The 18,722-nt window shown below is 48.7% G+C and overlaps 1 protein-coding gene across 2 annotated transcripts in view; it reads left to right on the top strand.

Moving 5' to 3' along the window:
- Positions 1-18,722, top strand: part of KMT5B (lysine methyltransferase 5B) — a 685,933-nt gene that overhangs the window by 572,411 nt on the left and 94,800 nt on the right. For both annotated transcript variants that reach the window (XM_069624095.1, XM_069624096.1), the window contains exon 9: positions 15,408-15,610. In XM_069624095.1, the coding sequence (XP_069480196.1) occupies positions 15,408-15,610 (203 nt within the window). The remainder of the gene's footprint in view (positions 1-15,407; positions 15,611-18,722) is intronic.

Raw genomic sequence — 18,722 nt, 5'->3', positions numbered from 1 at the left:
GGGCACTCTGCAGACACAAGGCTGCTGGTCTCAGAAAGAATCTCTCCTACACATCAACATTCTGGAATTGAGCAGTCCGCTGTGCCCTGAGAGCATTCCTGCCTCACATCAGGGGAACCATAGTGAGAGTTCTGACGGACAATACCACGACAATGTTTTATTTACGAAAGCAAGGCGGTACGCGGTCTAGGACCCTCTCCATCGAGGCTCTGAAGGTGTGGCACTGGGCGCTGAAGCACGATGTATCCATCATAGCCGATCATCTGCCAGGAGTGAAAAACGAGCAGGCGGACTCGCTCAGCAGAAAGATGGACCAGATTCACGAGTGGGAAATAAACGACGATCATTTGGCGAAGGTCTTCCAGAAATGGGGGCAACCGACGCTGGACCTCTTTGCCATGAAGGCAAACAAGAAGTGCAAAATGTACGCCAGCAGATGGCCACAGGAAAATTCAGTGGGAGAAGCTTTTTCCTTCCTGTGGACGGACAAGTTCCTCTATGCCTTCCCTCCATTTCCCCTGATACGGAGGACTCTGCAGTGGATACGCAGGTACAGGTGCCGAGTCATCCTGTTAGCGCTGTGCTGGCCGAGTCAACCATGGTTTTCCGACCTCCTTCATCTGTCAGCGGACCACCCGATAACGTTCCCAAAAGAGCCCAACCTCTTGTCCCGGAACAAAGGAACGGTGTGGCATCACGACCCGAACAGTCTTAACCTCACGGCTTGGCTCCTGACTTTTCGGAGTTTGGGGCCTTGACCATTCCATCGGACTGTCGAAAAATATTACAGGCTGCACGGGCCCCGTCCACCAACAAGTCTTACAGGTGTAAGTGGAAAAGATTCTGTGTGTGGTGCCAAGGGCAGGCGGAAGTGGAGCCTCTGAGAGTTACTCCGGAACAGATCCTCCCGTATCTGTTGCATTTGGCGAGGAGTGGCTTGTCTTTTTCATCTCTAAAGGTTCACCTGGCGGCCATTTCTAGGTTCACAAGAAGGAGGAACTCTACGCCTTTGTTTAATGACAGATTGGTTAAACATTTCATGAGAGGTTTGTTTCGGACGTTTCCCCCGGTTAAGCGTTTTCCACCAACGTGGAGCCTTAACTTGGTACTTGCAGGTTTGATTAAATCACCTTTTGAGCCAATGGCTACGGCGTCCATGAAGTTTCTATCTTGGAAAGTGGCTTTTCTAATAGCAATAACGTCGGCTAGACGAATCTCAGAGTTACAAGCATTGGTCATAGACCCTCCGTATCTCAGATTCTTCAAGGACAAGGTGATCTTGTCAACGAGTCCTTGTTTCATCCCGAAAGTTCCTACGATTTTTCATAAACACTCTACCATGGTCCTACCCACCTTCTTTGCAACGCCATCGTCGGCAGCGGAAAAGGTTCTGCATACCCTCGATGTCAAGAGGGCTCTAAAATTCTACCTGCATCGTACCCAGCAACTTCGATCGACACAGCAGCTCTTCGTTGCGTATGGCCCTTCAGCAAAGGGGAAAGCAATTTCGAAACAAGGTCTGGCTCGATGGGTCTCGTCGACGATTGCTTTCTGTCACTCGAAAGCGGGAAAGCCGCTACAAGGACGTCCGAGAGCCCATTCGACCAGAGTGACCTCGCCGACGACGTCATTATGGGCGGGGATCCCGCTGGCAGACATTTGCAGAGCAGCAGCATGGTCAGTGCCCCATACATTCACCCGCCACTACTGCTTAGAACGACAGCATGCGGACGAGGTTCAAATGGGCCGAGCAGTCTTACGGCATCTCTTTCAATCAGGTAAGCCCTTTCTCTTGGAGAGGGTTCTATGCTGATTGGATATGTGTTTATACATGCAGATATGGGTGTATATATATATTTCTGAGGCTTGTGGAATCTGCTTAGATCACATGCTGTGCATAGGCCGACATCTAGTGGAAGCTGCGGAGTATTACAGTTTGTTTTTCGAAATTCGAAAATGGGCGTTGACACAGGCGTGCCAGTAATACTATCCCTAGTGTGACGTCCACTGTACCCAAGATCCCTCACGCGTCTAGGATCCTCAGATTGTTTCTTTCCGCCATACTGGTCGGAAGCATCTTGCGGAGTCCCCTGGCCTTAGCCATACTTTTGCTAATTATTGAAGTCTAAAATTATTTATTGACATCCTTCCCCACCCCAACGTCGACCCTCGACGACGGCTGGAGAAGACATCGACCGTCGGCTGCTGCACGAAGGATCTGGGCCTCGGAAGGCCGCTGGCCTCGGCCCGGGCCTAGTAGGCCGCTGGCCTCGGCCCTGCAAGTAGGGAGAGTGGGGGGTGGTACATACTCTTCACTCTTGGTATATAGGTACACCTTATATATTTCCTACACTTACCAGCCCGCTGCCTCAAGGTGCGTATGGAGGGTACCCCTTTCCAATTCTGCCCCAAGTGCAACCGCAAATACCCTTGGGTCGACAGGCACGCCACGTGCAATCTCTGCTTGCCGAGGGACCACCCCGAAGCGAACTGCAGAGCGTGTAGTAGGTTTAAACCTAAGACACTTAAGGACCGTTCGACAAAGCGTTGGGCCCACCACGCCAGGCAGGCGGCCATGGCAGCGGAGGGCGCCTTCAGCGATGGCAGCGACGCCGTACTTTCGGACGGCGAGGGCATTACGGCGTCAAAAGACTGCCGAGCGCAGGTCCCCGACCTCGGAAGGTTGTCCGGCAGGGCGGCTATGGGAAAGACCCCCGGCGACGCAAGCGCTACACACCCTACACACACTAAGCACACTAAACCCAACCGAACCTCGACGACGTCGACTTCTCGGAAAGAGGCACAGATAGAACGGTCCGACTCGGTGTCCTCTGGGCGCTCTCGATCGAGATCGCCTCATGACGCAAGGCAATCATCCACTCTTGCCAAGAGTGCCTCGCTCCCTAGATTAACGGAAGTTCGATCGTCGGAAGACGAAGACGACTTCCACACCCAGGCCGCGCTGCAGGAGACCGGGGCCGCAGTTAACACCAGCGAGGCCCCACGCTCGAAACAAGATACCTCTCCCGACCCTCGACGCCAGGCGTCGAAAGTCTCTGGGGCCTCCAAGGGGCAGGGAAAACATTTTTCCACGCACGGGGAGGGGGGGAAACAGCGGAAAGCACAGCCTTCCACTCCTGTAAGACCATCCTTCCACCCTAAGCAGATAGACACACATAAATCTACTGGGACATCAACATCCATCAACATCCTTGATAAGTCCTCTAAGTTGCCTACTAAAGTCATACCCTGTTCCAAAGTATGGTCCAGTGAAGACATAGACAGGGTCATGTCAAGGATGTCTTCCTTAGCTGATTTTTATGACAAAAACCCAGAACATTTCCTTTCGTATGACCCTCAAGGGGCCACACCCTCAGGCTCCTCTGATCCTATCCGCCTAAGTAAAAAGGCCCGGTTCGAAAGACCTGAACCCTTCGAGGTGCAGCCTTACTCTACTCCATACTCTACTCCACACCCCAGATACCAAGGACAGACTTTCCCTGAAGGGGACCAGGAGTTTACAATTATGGAGGAACAAACCGGGACTGAATACTATGCGGATGATGAGGACCTGGAGGAGGTAGAAGATGAGCAGGAAATATACAGAGTAGATTCCCCGGTAGAGAGCGAAGCCCCAGTTACCGACTCGCCAGTTGATAACCAGCCCCTCCTTAATGAAGTTCTCGCTCGCGCAGCAGAACATTTTCACATCGACACCCACGGTGTACAGGAGGAAAGGGACTTCGCAGAAGAGTTGGTGGGAGAGAGGAGGCCGGTCGCTCAGACCATCCCTATCCTCAAATCCATCCAACGTAGAATAGATCCATCCCTGGTGAATCCTAACCTCACCAGAGCCGTCAACCCCAGAGTCGAAAAACTCTTTCGAGCAGCCCAGTCTGACCCTCTTTATATAAGAGGACATCTTAAACCAGACTCCCTAGTGGTTACCAACACTCGGAAGAGGGCTGGGACACCCTTATCGTCGTCAGAAGCTCCTCCCGACAAGGAGAGCAAAAGACTGTACGGGTTTGGCAGGAAGGTAGCCTCAACGTCCGCCTACCAAGCAAGGATCGCAAACTCCACCACCCTGTTGGCAAGTTACAACTGCCATCAATGGGAAGAGGTCGCGGCGCTCATAGCCTCTGCTCCTGAACCGTTAAAGGGCCAGTTGGCTCGGATCTCGGCAGAAGGGAGAGCCGTGTCTGGTTGCATATTAAAAGCAACTTTCGACGCCGCGGACAACGCAGGAAGATTGATAGCAGAAGGTACTGTTATCAAGAGACATGCGTGGTTACGGCAGTCGGGGTTCAAAACAGAAACCCAGGCTTCATTAATAGACAAGCCGGTGGAACCCGATCTATTGTTTGGGAAAACGGTCGAAGACGCACTTAAGAATGCCAAGGACGAGTACGAGACTCTCAAATCCCTTGGCCAACTTACCAACAAACCCCCTAACCAGAGGGGGAACAGTAATTTTCGTCGCCCACGCGGCCAAAATTCACAAAGAGGCAACTATGCCCAAGGACAGGGTACACAATGGAACAACAACCAGCAGTCTACCCAAAGTTACGGCAGGGGTAACAAGAGAGGTCGTGGAAAAGGCAGAGGCAGCCCCAACAAGGGAGGTGGCACGCCTCCACCAAAGCAGTGACGCTCAGTTCAGGGTCCCTTCTCACCCAACCCCAGTAGGGGGACGCATTTCCAACTTCACCCAGGCTTGGGAAGGGATCACCTCAGACAGATGGGTGCTGTCAACAGTGTCCACAGGATATTGTATAGAATTACTGCAGCGCCCCCGGAACCACCCTCCACGACAAAGAATACACTCCTTAGAACATCAGAAGATCCTTCTCGAGGAGATCGCCATTCTGCTAGAAAAGGACGCGATAGAACTCGTCCCAGGACACCAGGTAAACAAGGGTATCTATTCAACTTACTTCCTTGTGCCAAAGAAAGATTTGACAATGCGCCCAGTATTGGACTTACGGCCTGCCAACAAGTATGTCAAGCCCCAAAAATTCCGTATGACCACGCTACAAGAGGTAATCCCCCTCCTAAAGAAGGGGGATTACATGGCAACCTTGGATATGAAAGATGCTTATTTTCATATTTCCATGCTTCCAGCCCACAGAAAATACTTGCGCTTCAAGGTAGACAGTCGCCACTACCAATTCAAGGTACTGCCCTTCGGGATAGCTTCAACACCAAGGGTATTCACCAAGGTACTGGCGGTGGCAGCTGCACACCTACGCAGGGAGGCAATCCCAGTGTACCCTTATCTGGACGACTGGCTCATAACGGGGGAAACCCCAGGAATTTGCAGGTCAAACATTCAGAGGACTATCTACCTCCTCCACGAATTAGGCTTCTCTATCAACGAGAAGAAGTCAAGTCTGGTGCCAAGCACCTCAAAACAGTTCCTAGGAGCAATCCTAGATACTCAGAAAGGGTTGACCTTCCCTTCGGAAGAGAGAATTCGGAATATACTACTGCAGATTCCACATTATCAGTCAGGTCAACAAATAACGGTACGCAAAGCAATGCGGTTACTGGGCATGATGGCGTCATGCATTTACCTGGTCCCCCACGCGCGTCTGCGCATGCGTCCCATGCAGGAATGGTTGGCGAAACAGTGGTCTCAGGCAAGTGGTCAGTGGGACGATCTAGTGGTCGTTTCGCCAACACTCGTACAGAGCTTACACTGGTGGACAAGAGAGAATCTCGCAAGGGGAAAACCCTTTTACGATCCCGAAGTACAGGCAGTGGTGACTACAGATGCATGCCTGACTGGGTGGGGAGCTCACCATCTCCACCACACAGCTCAGGGTCTCTGGTCTCACTCAGTAGCCAAGAACCACATCAACCTGCTGGAGCTTCTGGCAGTATTCCGAGCGCTTCGGGCGTTCGAGCCCCATCTGCTAAACTTGTCGGTGCAAATCCGGACGGACAGCACGACAGCCATGTTCTATCTGAACAAACAAGGAGGGACTCGTTCGCCAAATCTGTCCAAGCTTGCCCAGAAAATCTGGATATGGGCACTCAGACGGAACATCTTCCTGTCATCACAACATGTTCCAGGGGAGCTCAATTCCCTAGCGGATGCCCTAAGCAGAGACTCCCTCCCAGAAGAACACGAATGGGTCCTTCACAGAGATATCGTAGAAGATCTCTTCTCTCAGTGGGGTTTCCCCACTATAGACCTATTCGCCACAAGCGAAAACAAACAATGCCCAGGATTTGAATCCAGGTTCCCCCAGCCAGACTCCAAAGGGAACGCCCTGTGGATGAACTGGTCAGGGATGTTTGCGTATGCTTTTCCACCAACTCCTCTCATCAGGAAGGTGGTGTACAAGATGAACAAGGAATCGATGACGCTCATCCTAGTTGCTCCCATGTGGGCGAGACAACCATGGTTTCCACACCTACGCAGGATGGCGGTGTGCGAGCCCATCAAACTCCCAGCCTGGTACAACCTACTGTCCCAGCAACAAGGTCATACAGTGCACCAGAAACCCAACTCAATGAACCTGGCAGCATGGCTCCTGAGGTCATAGAGTTTGGGCATCTCAATTTACCACAGAGGTGTATGGACATCCTAAAAGAATCCAGGAAACCAAACACAAGGCACTGTTACTTTGACAAGTGGAAGAGATTCGTTATTTGGTGCCAGAATAAACAAATCAACCCAGTTGATTGCACTCCTTCCAACGTTGTAACATACATGCTCCACCTGCTGGACGCAGGTTTGGTTTTTAACTCTCTGAAAGTACACCTGGCAGCCCTCTCGGCTTACACCACATCCCATAACAAGGTATCGTGGTGGAAAGTACCAGTAGTTAAAGCCTTCATGGAAGGAGTAAAGAGACTTCACCCTCCTATTTCGAACCCACCGCCAGGATGGGACCTCAATGTGGTGCTAGCTAAGCTCATGGGCCCCCCTTTCGAACCCATGCATAAAAGTAGTCTCAAACACCTGACTTATAAAACGGCCTTCTTAGTAGCCATTACCTCTATAAGAAGGGTCAGTGAAATTCAGGCTCTGTCAGTGCAGGATCCTTTCTTTACTATCCACAAAGACAAACTGGTTTTACGCACACACCCTAGGTTCTCACCTAAATTTATAACTAAATTCCATGTAAACCAGTCCATCGAGCTTCCGGCTTTCTTCCAGAACCTGCAAAGCTCTGCTGAGGTGAAACTACACACCCTAGATGTGCGTAGGGCGGTCCTCTACTATGTAAACAAAACCAGACCGCTAAGGAAAACAGATCAACTGTTTGTCTCCGTAGCTACAGGCAGAGAGGGAGATCGCGTCTCTAAAGGCGCTATCTCGAAGTGGATTATCAACTGTATACAGCTGTGTTACTCTCTTTCTGAAAAAACTCTGCCTTTTACGCCAAGAGCCCACTCTACTAGAGGCATTGGGGCCACTCTGGCTTTCATTGCAAATGTTCCCCTCGACACCATTTGCAAAGCAGCTACTTGGAGCTCTATTCACACTTTTACTCAGCATTACTGCATTGACACTCATTCCAAGCGGTTCTGAGACACCTGTTTGCTCATGACTCTTCTCACATCCCACCTCCTTCTTCTGGTACTGCTCGCTAATCTATGCACAGCATGTGATCTAAGCAGATTCCACAAGCCTCAGAGGGGATACATTACTCACCGTAATCGTATTTCTGATGCTTGTATCTGCTTAGATTCACATGCGACCCACCCTTCCTCCCCTCCGAGAGAAGGCGCATGATTGCTGGTAGTCTTACCTTTCTGTCTATCTGCTTGGATTATCAGTACTCACGCTACTCCTCATGCTTCCTCATGTCAGAAAAAATACAATCTGAGGATCCTAGACGCGTGAGGGATCTTGGGTACAGTGGACGTCACACTAGGGATAGTATTATTGGCACGCCTGTGTCGACGCCCATTTTCGAATTTCGAAAAACAAACTGTAATACTCCGCAGCTTCCACTAGATGTCGGCCTATGCACAGCATGTGAATCTAAGCAGATACAAGCATCAGAAATACGATTACGGTGAGTAATGTATCCCATATATATATATGTACACGCTTTTAATTATATGCACGAACATGCATATGTAGTTCCAATGCGTGCTTTATGTATCCTGTTTTTTAACTTATGTATATTGCGGTATGCAGTACGGTGACAGGTGATTGATTTCGAATCTTATGTAATCATGGTTCGTTTTCTTTGGCAGAACGGGGTGATTGCTCGATTGCAGTTACACCTCCTTCATTGTTTCACGTTCACTGCTGTGCATTCTATTCTAAGCATGTGAATCCATGAACGATCCAATGCTGGAGAAGGGAATAGTTTCTTACCTGTAACTCCATTTCTCCAGCATTGGTATCTTTCATGGATTCACATGCGCCCTCCGGCCTCCCCGAAATGCAATCTTCGCATTTTTTCTGGTTTCACCCCGTTCCACTTGGAGGGGTCGAAATCTGGAAGGAGCCGTGGGGGCGGGGTATTTATACCGCTACGTCTTGGTAGGGCGTGCGTGCGCGGCCCAAAACGACGTAGATAGGACACTAAAGTGTCGAAAGTTTTCCTATAGGAAAAGGCTATATAAGCTTACCGAGGGTTCCCAGTCTGTCGACGGTGAATATTCTAAGCATGTGAATCCATGAAAGATACCAATGCTGGAGAAATGGAGTTACTATTCCCTTACTTGGGCATCCAGGTCTACCACAAACTTATTTCTATATAACGTGGGTAGGATGCTCTCCAGCATAGAAGATAGGAACGCAGTCCTGAAATAATTGCCTCTATCCTTAATGGGCAGGATAGCGATCTGTAAAATGGCAATACTCTGGAGACTATTGTAGCTGTTCGCGAACATTCCGCACGTGGCTAGGGTTCCTTTTTTAGACTTCTGGACAGCAGAATCCTTTACTTATTATGGGTGGGGGCCTGCATAGGACAGCCCTGAGCACTCTGCATGGAGCATACCACAAGTAAAGATTGGCCCTCCCTGACCCTGAGCTATACTTTTTAGCATTGCAACTACAACACGCCAGTGGCTGTGATTCCAGAGATGCGGGTACTGATGGGGCTTTAATGGGAAACACCAGCAGACATCACACAGAAATGGAATTATTCTGGAGAGACACCACTGAGGCACTGGGTGCTGTCTGAGTAGGGTGGTTAGACAGGCGTGAAACAGGGCGTGCAATAAATTTAGTGAAATTGCAGGTAGGCAAGTGCTGCAGACCGGACATACCTCTGGGGGCAGAGGCTAAGGTGGCAGAGATTATAAAAGATCTATGTTATGCGAAATGTGCAGTGACTGAATGTCATACGGTTGGGGATCTCTTTGTGGGAAGGACTTTAGGGCCATTCTGTGAATGGCCCAAGAAATATCAGATGCCTCGGGGACAGTTTCTGAACTATGCACTGTTGACAAAGGCCTTTGCGTCCAAATGGAGTATAGTGCTGGAAGAGCCCCCAACCACTCAGATCCTTCACACTATACTCTACGTAACGAGAAGAATACCATATCCAGACAATACTCTGCATTGCAAGTTAGCAGGACTAAGCCCAATTAAAGGTGAAAGAGAAGTGTGAACGGGATAGGGACACAATGCTCGGGGGCGGGGGGGTGGGATAAAATATGATTACATATTGGCACAGTATCCAGAAATGCACGGTTTAAATTGACCCAGTTTAGCATCCTGCACCACTTTTACATGACACCCAAAATGTGATACATCCTGAAAACTCGCACCAATGCCCTAGGTGTAAACGCAACTCAGCTGGCTCATAGCACATGGTCCTTCTGACGCGAGATTGTGACAAGAGTGAACACCCTATTAGGAAGCCAACTGGAATGCTCCCCAAAGATCTGTCTACTGGGGTTGTGCCGGTAGGGAAAAGGCTGGGTCAAAGGAAGAAAATGATTGCCTTTCTATTTTCTGCTAGCAAGGTGACAAATGGTGTTCGTGGCAAAAAGGCCCCTTGCCGAGTCAATGGTTGTCTGATACACAACAGGTAGCTGCGGAGGGACAGGTTATTCAAGATCTGGGGAGAAAGGAAGGAGACTATGAATTGCAATCCTCCCTAAATTACCTTTCACCGTGAGACTCATGACTAGTTCTGTTACTGAGGTAAGGAAGAGGCCATTACCGGCGGACTTCATAGTGGACTCGCACCACGTCGAGTTGAACAGAACTGCTGATGAGGGGAGCACCTTTAAGGTGTATGCAAGGTCCTAGCTGGAACAGGGGTGGGTTTATAAGTTGTTAAGGGGAAGGGGGATTCAGGATTATTATTTGCTCTGTTAATTATCTTGAAAATGCTAATAAACAGAGTTAAACCAAAAAAGAGATAACCTCTCTAACATTGAGAGGGCATTATGACCAAAGTTGTATCTCTCTTACTCCCTCTGGGATATGCTAAGGGTACCCTACTTTAGTGTTCCCCAAATTATTATCTTAATGATTTCTGAAGGTGCATGGGTTGTATTAACCACTCTCCCCCTCTCACTCCTCTGCCTCATCTTACGTATACCTACTCTTCTACCACCTTCCTCCTTCTACTCCTTCCCTTGGGTTTCTTCCTCAAACTCTCATACTCTTCACACACTTTCTCCTTTCTCCTCCCCTCTTTCTCTCTTGCCACCTCTTTCCTTCGCTCTGATATGATATGGCATTTGTAACGCGCTTATACACAAGTGTTTCAAGGCGCGACGAGGCAGGGGGTGGGGGGAACAAGGGGAGACAGACAGCGATCCTACTAGGCCAGGTGTCATTCAGATCGCGCAAGTGCAAGGGTAGGGGGGAAGGGAAAAGTGCATGGGGGAAAGGGAGAGGGGAAAGTGCAGCTGGTGGCAAGTGCGAGGTAAGTGCAGACAAGTGCTGGGAAGGGGGGCTGTAGGGATACAGACACAGTCCCGCAGTGCAGGGGTTGCCGGGGAGGCAGTGCAGGGGAGAGTGGCTGGGCCAAGGACCGAGAACGGTGAGTAGCCCAGTTGCAGATTCAGTGCAGTTTCAGTAGTATTAGTAGGGGAGAGGGGGAGAGAAAGCAGAGGCAAAGAGGAAGGTTTTGAGGTGCTTCCGGAACCGGAGATGGTTCTCCTCAAGTTTCAGGGAGGCAGGAAGGCTGTTCCAGAGGGAGGCCCCTGCAGCGGAGAGAGATCTGCCCCCAACTCGCTGTTTGGAGAAGCGGCTGACCCTGAGGGAGTTGGAGGCGTATGAGCGAAGAGCTCGAGAAGGAAGATATTTAGGCAGAGAGAGTTGAAGGTATTTTGGCCCAAGGCCCCAGACGACCTTGTGGACAATGAAGAGGGTTTTGAACTTGATCCTCGCAGTCACTGGGAGCCAGTGTAGTGATTTCAGTCCTGGAGAGACAGTCCATGGGCTTGAGGCCAAGGACAAGTCTCGCAGTCCTGTTCTGGATGAGTTGCAAATGGTGGAGAGTAGAGGCGGGCAGATTTAGATAGAGGCTGTTAAAGTAGTCCAGCTTCGAGAGAACCAGGGCTCTAGAGACAGTGAGCTCTGGGGGAAGGAGAGGAAAGGAAGGGTACCTCTGAGGAGGTGTAACTGGTAGTGTGACTTCTTAGAGATGTCGGATATGTGAGGAGAGGAGGAGAGTGTGGAGTCGAAGATGACCCCGAGGTTTTTTGCCTTGCAGGTAGGAGCAGGAAGAGGGCCCAGAGAGGCCGGCCAGAGAGCTGCAGGGAAGGAGGGAGTGGGAGTGCCGATGAGTAGAATCTCAGTCTTACTGGCATTAAGGCAGAGGTCGTTGGCGGCACACCATTCCTGGATAGCAGAAAGACAGTCAGAGATGAGGGAAGGAGAAGAGGAGGCAGAGGGTAGCCTGAAAATGAGCTGGGTATCTGATCGTCCCTCTGATCGTCCCAAAGTCCTATCCCCTCTAGCACATCCCTTCATTCCCAACTTCTCTCACCACCCTCCAACCTTCCCCTCTTTACAAATCCTCATTCGCCTACTCCCTACTCCTCACAACCACTCTTTCCCTACCGCTCACCTCTCTCGCCACTTTCCACTTGCACTCGCTCACTCTTCTATCACCTTCAAACTGTATGCTCACCCCTATTTCTCTCCATTTCCTTACACCCCATTACACTGCCACTCACTCACATACACTCTCACAATCACCACTTTGCTTTTCCCACTGGGTAGCGTTCCCTCTTGCACAATACCTCACTTGCACTCTGATCCAACTTCTCTACAGTCTCTTCAGCTCTCTATTCTACCATCTGTCCTTCTCCTGATCTCTCGGTACACTTCCACACCTCCCGACCTCTCCTGAACACCCTTCACTCTTTGGCACCCACAGGTACTTCATGCCCTTGACTTCCTGTCTTTAGCTTTCTCGGCCTCCCTCATTGGGTCTGTATTCCACCTGACCCTGGAGACCAGTCTAATGTTGCCTTTTCTCCTGGTGTTGGGATGTTGTGGATGTTGTGGCATAAGGCAACATAAGATGCCTCTTAGCCCCCATCAGCCCCCTTTTGATGTGCTGATAATGTAACAGTGTTTGTTATTTTCTCTTCTGGATCTGTTGGCCACGTCCACTCAGTTTAAGGCGCATTGTGTAATGCTTCCTGCTTAGGACAGGCCTCTGATCCGCAAAAGCCGTAGGGTAGTCGCTGGTTCTCTCGCAGTTCACCAGTACATCCTGATCCCGACAGTTCGGCAAGAAATAAAAGCGAACTGAACCGAATTGAGGGTCCATGGCATTGGCCCAACGCCATTGAAAGTGGTACCAAACCTTGCATTCAAGGCACATTCAGCGGGTTTGGGGACTTGTGCCCTTTCATCTCCATCATCCAACCTGTGGGGTGGGGCTGTCTCTGGCATATGCCCTGCTAGGCTCCCTACCTCAGGTTGGGAGGGTTCCCTTCCCCCCTGACGCCTTCAAGGCCCTGACCATGTCACACTACCACACAGGTACATTGCGCTAATAGTGTTATTACAGTCTGCACCTCTGTTGAAGCCAACACTCATTAAAGCTGCCACCAGCCTCCTCTGCAACACAATTGTATGATGATCAAATCACCCTGGAACAAAATTGGGTACTTTCTTTCATGCATCCAATTTCCTTTCTTCTTCTGATTGCATCATTCTGTTATGTCTCCAAAGCGTGCAATGTTTTGCCAATGTTCTGTTGATATCAGAGCTCTAAGAAATGTTTGGACATACACTTGTACCGTTGAGAATGCCCAGCCCACTTCGTGCTCTTAAATTGATTCAGATCTTCAAGACCACTTTACAGCATGTAATGTTTCATAGATTCTAATCTTTCTTATCTTTCAAATTGAGTTCTTATTTATTAAAACTGGGATCCTTTCTCTTGGTATAGCTACTTCAAATTTATTCTTGCTTGTTTTGTGCCAGTAGCCACTCATTGTGACCAGCAAATATCTGTAAAGTTCAACTTTGTTGATGCTTATGTTTTCATAATGTGCCTCAGCAGACTTTTACACTACATATTCCATGGGCATATGACTGCGCAGGCTATGCCTTTGAGAGAGTATTGAGACACATTTGATGAAGACTCCTTGAATAGTCCCATGTTGGGGATCCAGGAAGCTCTAGGGGCCAGAGGAAACCAGCCGTTTAGAGCTGCAACCCCTTCGGGTGCTGATTTGGAGGTTCTCCAGAGCATCTCTCTTCCCCCAGCCCGCTGATATATTCAGGTACTTCAACCCTGGGATCATGGTCTGCCATTCAGGACTGCAAGTTAATCACAGAAAGGGATAGATATTTTCCATAAATCCGACCATTTACTTGCATGCCACAGTTGACAAGCACACTTTTGGATAGCTGTTCTCAACAGACTACCCGAGGTGCTGTGTATATGTCTGCTTACTAGGCAGGGTGAAGTCTGATGCGCAGAACAGTAGTTCAGTCTGACTTCAAGATGGCCCAGTCTAAACCAAGCTCTGAACGTGGAGCCGTGGCACAGTCTAAACCAGTAACAATTGTACAGGATTAATATGCGAAAGAGGGGGAGAACAGGCAGTGAGACAATCTTAGGCACCCAAACGCATATAGCCACATGTGATCCAATTTTCCTCATTAAACCCCTATTTACCACAAATCGCACACTAAAGAAACGCTCATATGAACCAGCATTGAGGGAGTTACAATGATGGTTCGAGGAGCAGGACAAGAGGGCAAAACGAGATAGCAGAAGAAAGGTATTGGTGATAGGTTGGAGTTGGAGAATGCGAAGGCCTATGGAGAGAAGCGTGAAGGCGAGAGGTTGGAGGTGGGGAATGGAGAAGGAGAGAATACTAAAGAAGCAAGAAGGTGGGGAAAGTGGGGGCTGAGGGCTGTTGCACAGTCTGCTTTGGCAGAGAAGGGACCTTGTCCACTATTTGCTGTCACAGATCCTTGCAAGAGGCTGGAAGAGTAAGATTTGTTGGGGGCTAGTCGGTCGGATCCTGAGGAAGAAGGCATGGTAACTCCTTGAACCTACATGCTGCCTTTGTCTGGGTGGTGTGATAACAATGGCTGCATGCAGCCTGACAATTCATCCAGGACAGACGGGGAATAAATAAACTTGGGGTGCCCTACATGAGGAGAGGTGGTTCACGCCCTGGGTGGTCAACCTTTGTATGGGCTGCAAAAGGTTTCTGGAATTCCTGGAATGTTCAAGCACTGCAAATGACTGTGTGAACTATCCATGGGGATACAATCGTGATTCCGAAGACTGGGGGACCTATACTCAGGACTATAGTCCTATGTTAGACAGAGATATGTGTATCTCTCGTTTGATTGTGCTTTCTGTGATAACTTTGTACTGTTACACTGAGACATATTCATGTTGTTTAGACCTATACCCATTAGATCCTGCAGTCCTTACCCCAAACTTTGTGCTTTGTATAAATATACCCTGCTGGTTCGGTCTTAAGTCTTCCGTTGATTCTTTGGTCTGTGACACACTCCTATTGCTGATCTGCAAGCTCAGAGCTGTAGTCTGGGTGTTCCATGGTTCATGGAAAAAGCTCTCATTAGGGAGGCATGGGTGGCAGATCAAACCACATTCCTAGATAACAGGGATAAGGGATGGAGTGTGGGTTAAGATGATGGAGGTTTGTGTGTAGTTGTTGGGGTCTTGGGCATGTCAAGAGTAGCTGCAATTCCTGGCAGGCGGCACAAGCCTAACAGGACTGGTAGGGTTGAAACTTCTATATATTGTGACCACAACACCAAATTACCATGTCAGTCAAATAAGTTTGCATATTTAAAACAGTTATTAATTCATCGGTGTTGGTAAGGTGACTGGGTTTAAATTATGAAGCAATACGCATGTTTTAAAATTATTTCATGACTGTATGTATGGAAATATTAACAGTCTACTTTTACCCATCAGTTACCTGCTGTAAATAAAAAATATGTATCATCTTTGCAGACGTGGAACCGGTGCATTCAAATCTCGAGCTGGGCGCCCGTTACCTGCTCCTGTTATAAATAGCAAATATGCTCTCCGAGAAACAGATAAACGCTTGAACAGGCTAAAACAACTTGGGGATGGCAGCAAAAACTCTGACAGTCAGTCTGTTGATTCCAACACTGATGCAGACACCACTCAGGAAAAATCTAACAAAACAAGATGTGAGTACAAAAAGTGTAATGTCTTGCACCTGCTTTATTTTTCTAGAAAGCTATGTATTTCTCTGGACTCTAGGTGTATAATAATGGTTATTTTCTTGTTGTAAACCTTCTTGTTGCTAAAATTTCAACCTTTGACTAGAGACTTGCAGCTTGGGAGTCTGCTAAGACACCCATGATGTGCATATACCGCGATATAGTGTTTAGAATTAGTATTGCATGATTTTTGTAAAAAGAAAAATAGTTGTTCCTGTCACACTCTCTATACCCTATGTGTGCAGGTACACATGATCTTTCATGCATAGACTTCATTAGATTGTTTTTTTACTATCGGTTGGTCTCGTTCAAGCAGAGGCGTAAAGAAAACAGTGATTCGTTGCCATTGTACTGTGTTTTTGAGACCTAAATTTGCTGTCACAATCGACCTAGAAGAAGTTGCTACATCACACTGTTCGATGGACCCAGCCGCCAATGAAGCATACTAGGGAGAGTTGTTAGGGAGAATTCTCTGTTTAGGCTGAATTTCCTAACCTAGTGAGTCCCCCAGCGGCTTTGCAGGATTTCTGGAGTTTGTTTTTTTTTCTCCTGCCAAGAGTGAGTCTCTTTTCCTCCCACTCTTGGACATGATTTGAGGGGTTCCTTTGACAGTTAATGTGTTTTATGGGCCATGGGGTCTTTTACTCCATAGGGTCTCATGTGGTTTTACTATGTGTGTTACACAGCACCCTCAGTGCAGTGACACAGGGGTGTCATAGTGACACCCCACCATAGACTCCATACCCTGGGACTGACTACTGTCTCCCAGGGCATGTAAAGTCACCATTGGCTTTACTAGTCCCAAATTATGAACAGAAACCAGTACAAACCATCATATTGTGAACGTACTGGTCGGGACAATTCGATTGCCCCGGGGTCTGTTATTCGAGGGGGCACGTCTCCGTCCCCCCTGATCGAGTTTTGGCTGGTGGCAGTGGATACTACTTCTTATATTGGGATTTTACCATTGTTCGAAGCTACCAACTTTAATTATTTAATTCCTATAGCCTCGAACATACCGCTGGGTTATTTATTTAATATTAATTCACCGGTTGGTATTTTTTGCCAGAACTCGATTCTAAAATGGTGTTTGTGTTCTCTTCTGTGACTTCAACCCAAGTCGAGCCCTTTGTTCCACTTTTTGGCGGGCTTCTCCACAGAAGCCTCCAAAAGTGGTGCCACTCTGTCTGGGTACCACAGTGGGTGTGGGAGGGGGTTTAGGCACCCTGGACTGAGTTGCCTTGGCAACTCAAGTAGCACTCTTGTGTGATTGGCCCAAGTGGTGAGTCGGCCGGCTCACCACTTAGCATGTTTGATTGACAGCTAGGCTGAATGAATGGGGGTTTCTTGCATAAAAGCAGGGCTTTTGGGATTGGAACTTCAGAAGTCGCCACAGGACCTGAGAATCCGAAGAGGGAGAAGCTGAGCCGACCTGCAACGACGACACCACCGGTGGAGCCCTGCTGAACCGTCTCACCACTTCCCGACGACAGAGGCGATCTTCTTGCCGGAGAGTCTCTTCCCCTTGAGCTGGTGGGGACAACCAGTTTGCTTTCCTTTTTCACCTACCAGGACATCTAGTGGTCGAATTGCCCATGCCAAGCACCCCGGCAACCGGATAGCCACTTACCACTGAACCGCGAAAGAAAGGACCACTCCTTTTAATCGAGAAACTCCACGACTGGTTTCTTCCCTGGCAGCACAACGACCTCCTGCTTTCCTCCCCGCCGAGATCTTCTCTTCTGCCGGACGAAGCACTGACTCGCAACTGCTGCCAGGAACAACTGCCCCCGCTGGAGTGTTCTCACCATTTCAAGGTACTGTGTCCGCCTAGCCTCCCTTTCTATAGATTCCTACAAGGCGACAGTAAATCCTTAACCTTCTAGACTGGGCTGGCCTCTTGACCATCTAACTGGTCCCTTTCTTTTGGTCCAACTTCTTTCTGAACCTTTTCGAGACTTTTGTGCACTTTTCAACCGTGTGACCCTGGACACATTTCGTTCGGATCCTCTTAAAGTGGATCCGGCTTTCTGAACTCTAACTTCACGGTTTGATTCTGCCTCCCTCTCTTGCTGTGTTCTTTTGAAAGTGTTGGGATCTGTTCCAATTTATGCTCTGCCTTTCTCTCCCTTCGAAACCGAATTATTAGAGTGCCATCTGCGTTAAGCGCTTACCGCTGTCTGAAAATAAGTGAGGCTTTATTTAAGACTTGTCTAATATTTTTTTAAGGGAGTGTATATACTTTAGTGACTGTGTTTTTGAACGTGCTTGAGATTAGTGCCTGTGTGTTTTCTTAGATGTGTTTTTAAATAAATAATTATATATCTTTTACACCAAAGCGCTGGTCAGTGTTTGCTCGTTCTACTGTGTTTACCTGCCCTATTGTGTATGCTCTGTATACTGCCTAACTCTTCTTGAGAGAAGTCTGACTGCTCAGCCACAGCTACCAGGTACATCTGGGTGGTGCAGACTGCTACCAATTGGGTTTACTGCTAACTCCTGTAGTCCTAAACTTTTTACAGTGGTCCCTAAGGGAACTGCACAGCTTTCTGCCTAACAAGAGTAAAGAGGGACATTCTCTCCTCCCCACCCCAACATGTCATTAGAATGCCTCTAAATCCTCTTCTTATTACATTGCAGGCTGCATTTTATTTTGAGTCCACGAATAGAGTACGCTCAATTTTAAATTGTGTGCAGTGCAAAGTTCCTTTCGAAGGACACACATATAGGGTGTGTAATAATTCCCTTCCAAAGGACCTCACCACCGCTAGGTGGTCTACCACAGGCAGGCAGAGTCGGTGCTGGACGAATCCTGCTCCGATGTTCTCAAGGTTGAGCAATCATGTGCCAATATTGATATTGACCACGGGCGAATGTTAAGAGATGCTTAAGGATAAGACCGCACAGTTTAGCCATCGCCATCAAGTTTGTCTATGGAGAAAACCCCTGGTGACCAAAGGACTGCCCCATCTCCCAAAGCCGAACACCCATGGTAGTGGAAGCAGCAAATGATCAGTGTCATCTCTGAAAACAACGGAGACCAACTAGGCTAATGTGGCAAGGGGTCTCAGTGCTGACA

Source organism: Ambystoma mexicanum, chromosome 11, assembly GCF_040938575.1.
Source record: "Ambystoma mexicanum isolate Mex_15411 chromosome 11, UKY_AmexF1_1, whole genome shotgun sequence".
Lineage (NCBI taxonomy): Eukaryota > Metazoa > Chordata > Amphibia > Caudata > Ambystomatidae > Ambystoma > Ambystoma mexicanum.
Note: the sequence above shows the minus strand (reverse complement) of the source record. Positions and strands in the feature narration are given on the sequence as shown.